This window comes from Sinocyclocheilus grahami, unplaced genomic scaffold (genome assembly GCF_001515645.1).
Source record: "Sinocyclocheilus grahami isolate Dianchi unplaced genomic scaffold, SAMN03320097.WGS_v1.1 scaffold306.1, whole genome shotgun sequence".
In the NCBI taxonomy this organism is placed as follows: Eukaryota; Metazoa; Chordata; class Actinopteri; order Cypriniformes; family Cyprinidae; genus Sinocyclocheilus; species Sinocyclocheilus grahami.
The window spans coordinates 533,460-541,443 of NW_015505485.1; the positions used below are offsets into that span (position 1 = coordinate 533,460).

The window sequence follows — 7,984 nt, forward strand, 5'->3', positions numbered from 1 at the left end:
ACTTCACTGACAGAGAACCAGAAATAAATATAATTTAACTAGAATCATTAAGAAATATATTACTGCCATCAGGTTGATCTGGCTCTTGTGTCACTTCGAGACTCATTTTCAAATGACTGTACATTATCCCGACTATCTATCTATCTAAACTATTTTAAACTTTAAGACTAGACTCAAGCCAGCATCCAAGTTTTTTGTTTTAACTGCCCAAATCAGCTAATGACCAATCAGAATCTTTGAATTTATCAATAACATCAAACTGAGCCCTGCAATGTCTAAATCAAAATAAAATGACATGTTTTCATATCATATTTATCTTTGGTAGAAAAGCTTTGCTCCATGGATAAGGAGAAGAGGAGGGAAATGTACAGGGTTGACTTTATTCCTCTGGAGAAGATTCCTGTCTGGAGTCCCTCAGGTGAACAAAACACACTAAAACACTCATCATGTATAGAAATACGAAAAGTGAGTCTTTTTGTTTAAATCCTAAAACAATTTAACCTGGAGTCCATAAATTCTTAGAAGGATGAAGACATGAATATATTGTTGTATGAAGGCCAACTTATATAGGGGTTGTTTGGTGTAAATACATGTTAACATTACTGTGTGCTTCCTCTTAGGGGACTCCTCTTGTAAGCCTCGGTACAAAGTCAATGAAGAGCTGAATAGGAAAATATCCCTCTTCAGGGGTGACATCACAAAACTGGAGATCGACGCAATCGCCAACGCAGGTGAGAATTGAAGTACAGGAAAATTCATAGTCTACGTTACCTGGTCTGCCAAACGATTTTATTGTTTCCCAAGAGCGTCGTATATCATAAACTTAAAACACAGATTCAGCAGTTTTTTGTTAAGATATTTTTTTGTCTTATTTTTTTAAATAAATTTTTTACCATAATCGCAAGTCATTTTTGTTGAAAATATGTAATATGTAGGAGAATTTGGCATAGTTGAGTTGAGCTCTAGTGCTCTGCCCGTTTTTATATAACAAGGCAGTGAACCTCAACTTCTTGATTTGCAGCACTAAATGTCCATTTGAGTTTAGAGAGCCCTTCAATAGAGCAAAAAAATATTGTTTTCTCATCCTTCTCATCCATATTGCTCTTTTTCCAGTACTATTTTAATAAAAGTTGCCATTTAGAAAGAGCAGAAATCATCAGCGATCCTCATTGGTAGATGTCATGTCACTAGGTGGAGATAGAGCTTACTGTCTGTGTGTGGTATCCAGTCGGTCCCTTTGTAGACACACCTGAAGGCTTCATAACATTCATCTGCATTTGCCAGTTTGTTCTTGGCAGTTGCAGAACAAAGTGACTTTCAGGAACTTCTCAGCTTGTCACATTTGCATCCTTTAAATAGCTAAAGAGACAAGTCAGGCACTAAAATGACAGACTAAAAACTCTCTCAGTTGCATCTTAGTGAAGATGCACCTGCAAACCTTAGTCAGAATAGCTATGTTTAATTTTGCCAAAGGAAACAAGGTTGTGAGGGACATATTTACAGCATATTCAGTGGGTTATACTATTGTGTACATTGGTGTCAGTTGTTCAATACTAAAGTACATCATTCCAAAAGATTGATTGTAAAAATTAGCTGCGAACTAAGACTTTAGGACTATACATCTGTCCCTCAGTCTTGTTTTCAGTTGTGTTAAAATAAACATGTCATCTACCCTGACTAAGGTCCATTTTAGGTCAGGAAATGAATCATTTTGATAATTAATATACTGCTGTTAGAGTCAGCATATTCCAGGTATTTAGCATATTGACATTAGCATATTCATACAGTGTTAGTAGAGTGCTCAGGTTTATTATTTCTCCATCATCAACTCTAAGCTGCCATAAAGCAAAGCAATGACTGGTTAATGTTTTAGCAATCATATTACCACAGGACCTTATGCTTACTGCTTACTGCTAGTCGGCCTAATGGAGCTCATTGAAACAGGCATGCAGAGAGATCGTTTTCAGACTTGTTTGGAACATGAGCAGAAAGAGAAGAAGTGGGCGAGGAGAAAAAGAAGCTGAAAAGTCAAAGGACTAAGAGTGGGCACGGAGAGAAAGAGAGGGGTTTGTCAAAGAGGGCATTGATTCATCTCTGCCAGTTGACGCATTGATCGGCTGGCCGTAGGTCTTAGTGTAAAAGCGTGAGGATTAACAGACTGTCCAGTGGTCATTAATTTAGAGGTTGGAATGAACTTCCTAGGACTGCTAAGTGTGCATCTCACTTACCTAAGTACCCAAGTGAGCACAAGCATGTTGCTTTATATATTTCGCAGGTATAACCAAAGACTATAGAATACCCAAGACGTGTCACTCATATAGTTTTGAATGAGGGAAAATGCTACGCTCAATATGGCCGCTCTATCGAAAATCCCCGCCTTTTGAGTAAAAGAGCCAATCACTAATCAGTAAAGTCATCGCGTCACTGCAGCTGCCGTTAGAAATCCCAGTTGCTATAGAAACAGTCAGCGTTCTGCGACGCACACTTAGGACTGCGCAAGTGCACTAGCTGGTCTAGCCTGAAAAATAAGCTTTTTTTTAAAAATGCAAATAAACAACATTTATAAGGCAGTTGTTGTCAGATTTCATTGGTGATTTCAAATGTGAAATTTAATCGTAAGCTTGGTGAACAGTTTTGAAGAATTTGATGTTTCCCCATTCAAAGAAATAGGAGCTGCACTTGCATGCCCGAGAGGCATTTCAAAGATGGCTGCCGAGTGAAAGTCCAGTACACTCCAAAAATATATGGGCCTAATTTGAAGAATTATGTAATTGTGCATAGGCCTATTTATTACACAGTTTTAACACAAACTAATTTAATGTGATGCATATTTGTCAGTCATACATAAATGAAAGATTTCTGCCCTCTTCACAAAAATCATGGCATAGTTTTATCAACTATTTGCATCTATTTTAATTTTAATTTTAATTTAACAAATCATATTCAAAGTGAATGTATTCAAATAGAATCAGCATAAATCTGTTCATTGTAAGAAACAAATAAATTTTATTCCGTTAAAAAGTATGAACATTGTTAAAATATGGCTAGCTTCAATTAGTTGAATTGGATTTATTGAAGTAACACAAGTCCGTTTAATAGTAGTATTACAGAAATCTTATTTTATGTATGAATGACAAATATGCATTACATTAAGTTTATTAGTTTGTTAAAACTGTGTAATCCAAATAGATGGAAATTTTATATGCAATTCAAATACATAAATGTAAAATTTAGGTCTAAATATTTTTTGAGTGCAGCACATTAATGTGATGAAAATGATACATGTACTGTTCAAAGAAAACCACCCTTACCTTTTTATTATAGTGTATATAATTCTGTGATCATGCATTTGACCAGTCACCTTACAAATGTTACAGTGCAGTGATTATTTTGATTCCATTTATCTTTACATTTTAATCTGTGGAAGCTGCTACACCAGGGTGAGAAAGATTTTTGGCAAAGGGGCCATATTGGGTTTTAAATGGAGGGTGCAATTACCTTTGAGATGCAATGCTCTTGTATTCTGAAAGCTGAGAGAAGTCTATGTACTCATCTTAATAAATGACACACAATTTTCTGAAGTATATCTGGCTAATGGGGCCACTCAGTTCATTTTTTGAACTACCTTCAGTATTGCTCTGCAAAGGTAGACAATTTTCACCAGGCATTATACAAGGTTTATTTGACTTCCCTCTACTTTCCTGGAGAGTTTATGATTCATATTTACAAAATGGTAAACTAAGAGCTTTAGACTCTTAGAAACAGTATAGTAATAGGTAGTATTCCCAGGTTATTGTGTGTTTCAGTAGTACACAGAGAAATCCTTATCAAGAGAAAAGTGTCATGCTCATGTGTGCATATTATAGAAAACTGTCATGAAAAAACATCATTTTAAGGTTGGTGCTGAGCGGTTGCCCGGATCCAACAAGTGTCACGTAATGTAGTGTTTCATAACCCTGGTCCTGAATCCCCCATTGACTGTACATTTTGGATGCCTTATCTGACATTCCCATTTCAGGTATTCGAGACTCTACTAAAGAGTGGATGTCTTGAATGCAGGTGTGTTTGATTAGACATCCAAAATGTGCAGTGTTGGATGTATACCACAGCCAGGGTTGGGAAACAGGTCTGTGTTTTATTAAAAGGTATCACTGAGATGTAAGTAGCACCAAGCAACAGCTGTCCTTTGAACAGAATATAGCACTGGAGATCAATCATCTCCAACATGCAGTTAGATGTTTGGTGGCACCCTTCACAGTAGAGTGAGAGAACACGCTCATGGTTGCCATATTTGGGTGAACTGAGTAAAATATTGGGCAAGTTGTGCAGGTTTAAAGCTCTGATCGAGTATTTTGGTTTGGATCCTTTGTTAAATGCTTGTGGAGGCTCGTTAGGTGCTATTGAGCGATAACAGAGCTATCGAATGACAAAATTTCTGGATAATTGACCTGGATTAAACCACGTCGAGGGCCATAGTTTGCCCGTGTGTTTGCTAGACTCTTATGAAGGTCAGAATTGAACAACCGTTGAACTGAGCAAAAACTTACCAACTTTGAGAACTCAATCAGTCAATAGGGAGAGTGATGGAGAGGTGGGCTGGAGTGGGGAGGACTGTTTGTCTGTTGTTCTCAATAAAGATTGGATTTACAATAACATTGCCTCCACCCCCTGTCCTCTCTCTCCTCCCTCTCACAGCATTTTACAGCTCTTGGCTCCTGGATCTGCCCTATAAAAGACCGTAAACATAAAATCCACAAGCACTTAGAAACTGTCCTTCCGAGAGCAGGGGTGGAGGGAGGGTTAAACAGCCTTTTTACACCACTAGCCATCCATCGCTCTGTCAATCCACCCATCCATCTAGTTAGTGGGAGAGGATATACTGTCCTGTATTGGTTTAAGTTGCATTACATTGTGAATAGTGTATTGTGATTGGAATTGTGAGAAAAACCACATGCCCTTTGTCGGTTTTACAACTGAAAAGTACAAAAAGAATAAAAATATATATATTGTTATAATTATTATTAGGGGAAGGTTATGATGTAGGATCATAACCTCGAAACAGAATAAACAGTGTTGTTTAATGAAGATTATTTGGAATGTTGCCTCACAATGTTTGCTCATGGGAGAAATTGCATTCGCCCTCCATGTTTATTCATATTCTGCTGGGAATTAAAAAACGAGTGTCAGTGTTCGGAGTTACAGATGAGCGATATTGCAGACACGGATACAGAAACGATCCCAGATAAGAGTGACGCCATGCAGTATAGATTAAAATGGAACTAAGAGTTTTTATTACATTTCTTAAAAATAGAAAAAATGAAATTGGATGGATTTGATTGAATTTCTGTATTATAAAAAGCAGCAAAAGAAAGTGGAGGGCACTGTGGATGGACTTAAGGTTACTAGTTTTTTTTAATTTTTAATTTCGACTTTTGACTGACTGCGAAATAATCTAGAAAGCCCCAAGATGTGTGGCGCAGAACTCTATCTTTACCCTCAGCCAGAAAAATAGCCCCACAGACAGAGGAGAGAGGCATGGATGAGAATGAAGGGAGTAATGCTGCATTTCTGCCTGTGCAGTTTTAGCCTTCACTGCCGGGTTTGACGGTATGCATAATTCACACTGATATGTCTTCCTTTCACAGAAAGCTTGTGATATTCACACAGCTATAGCAGGGAGTGTGGATAGCGCCACACAGGCATATGTAAAATGTGTAGACATCTCTAAATAGGACTGAAAATGCAGCTTATTTGTCAAAGAGCATAAGCCATTAAATCTGTTATCTGTTGCAAATGAAGCTCAGCATCCTTAGCTGGTGGTTGAGACCCCTCTCACCAGCGTAGGCGAATTTAAAATGAGTTCACACTGAGAAATCTCACATCTCTCAGCATATGCCACATTGTTGCTAATTGGAAACCAAGCTTGTTGGAGGGAAATGGTTGTCACACACGCAACCCTAATAAATTCATTCTGTCTGCGTCACTTAGAAAATTTCATTTCAGTGAAATGGCTTTTCTTTTATATAGCGTTTTAGCCAATTTAGTTTGTTTTGTTGAATACTGCGGCATTTTGAAAGAAGAAAAAAGGTTTAAACGTATGCGAACAATGAATATAAATTGAATGAGAATATGAACTGTTCATATATTTTGGAACGTCCAGAAATTCCCAAATGTAGTGCCGTGGTTGAATTCTGTTTGATGCCCAAGGCTTTGGAATCAGCTTTCAGTTACTGAACCTTTAATGATATTAATGATTTAGGATTTAAAAAAAAAAAAAAAAAAAGATCTGAGCATGTTTTCAGAATGGCAGCCTCATAGCAATTATTTCAGGCCTTGTTAAAAGCCTCCCACCTATACCATTCTCTCACAATCAATCGCCACTTTAGCTCCAATGAAGGAATGTGAAATTGTCGGTCTCCTCTTAGTCTAATTAGTCTAATTGACCCAATGTGGTAAATGCAGGGGAAAGAGGCATGTGGTTCATCAGGGACAACTTCTGAGAGTTGCTGCTGCTGTTTGGATAGGTGCAATTGCCTAGTGTAATTGTAATTCTCAGTTTGGTTTCACTAGAGACAATGTGAGAGGTGCCGTGAAGACTCAGGTGTACCTTCTCAGGATTTGATTTACCAGTAATTGGGACTTGTCAAACTCTCAAGTTAATTGTTGGGTATAGTGAAGTTGGCCTTTTTAACTGGTAATTTTAGTGGCAAAAGCTACTTTCAGATACTCTTTGCCTTTTGTGGATCATTATAGATGCTGTTACTGTGGATTCCTCCATATGTCAGCAACTGTCTTCAGCTGTCCTCATGCATAATAAGACTCAATAATTTGATGTTGCTGTGAATTGTAAATCGCTATGAAAGAAGGTGCTGTTTTCCAATTATGTAGAATTATATTCATTTGAGAAATGGGTTGGGGAACAGGTGCAAATAACTAATTGAACTGTATGCTGTCTGAGAAACTATGCTGAGGACACAGCACGTGCTGCTTTTATGTACACATTAAGCTATTTCTTGGATACTGTATACCGTGCTTCCCCCCTCTCATTATATTGATCTCTACATTGCTTACACAGGCATTACCACGCTCTCCAGATTGGAGGCATGTTTGCTCTTAAATAGACACTATGAAATTGGATACTCTTTTCCTTATTCACTCTTCCAGCAGACGAGTGTTCGCCATACATGCCTATCAATGCCACCATGGAGATTTTTATCTAAACTGTTTAGCTTCACAAGGCCCAGACAAGGGGATTTTGTCTAATACATGATGTGTGAATTTGTTATTATTTTAAAGTACAGGGAAAATGTTTTCTTGGAATATAGATGATATATTTCTATAGCTTCTCATTAACTTCATACACATTGACAATGTATTTCATCACAACTTTTAATGATACATATATGAATGAAAAAGATAACAAGCTTTATTTACTATTCATCATAATGTATATCCGTATCTATAAGGAGAGAAAGACGTGATTTACATGGACTACTTTTTGAATAGTTCACTTTTAAAATGCATCAGAAAAGGCTGGAAAATTGCAGATCCGGTACGGATATCCATTTAGTGTTCCTAACTTGCTACTCTCTCGGCTAATGCTGCATTTAAGTCACACAAAGTCTGTGGAAAAAAGTGGATTGTCTTTAATCAGTTAAAGACCTTAGTTCTCTCTCTTCCTTCTTAGCCCACACACAAGATGCAGAGGTTCACAGTGTTACATATTTGATAAATCCCTGATTTCTGTTTTTCCTGCACCTCTGGGTTGTAGATACACACACTGTTTCACACACAAAGATTGTAAAGAGATGACATGTTAATGTTGTCTGACTTTTTTCTAGTCATCTACTAGATTTAGTGTCCATGATATTTTCTGGTATGTCCTTTAGTTGCCCTTTAGTTTGCTATTTTACATGCTAAATTGACTGCATTATCTATGTCAGCGTGTCAGTTTGGGTTCATTCATCAATTAGTGTTGCCCTCT

The 7,984-nt window shown here is 37.3% G+C and overlaps 1 protein-coding gene across 2 annotated transcripts in view; it reads left to right on the top strand.

Moving 5' to 3' along the window:
* LOC107601505 (O-acetyl-ADP-ribose deacetylase MACROD1-like) overlaps window positions 1-7,984 on the top strand; it is a 54,524-nt gene that overhangs the window by 731 nt on the left and 45,809 nt on the right. For both annotated transcript variants that reach the window (XM_016293723.1, XM_016293722.1), the window contains exons 2-3: window positions 326-418; window positions 621-731. In XM_016293723.1, the coding sequence (XP_016149209.1) occupies window positions 326-418; window positions 621-731 (204 nt within the window). The remainder of the gene's footprint in view (window positions 1-325; window positions 419-620; window positions 732-7,984) is intronic.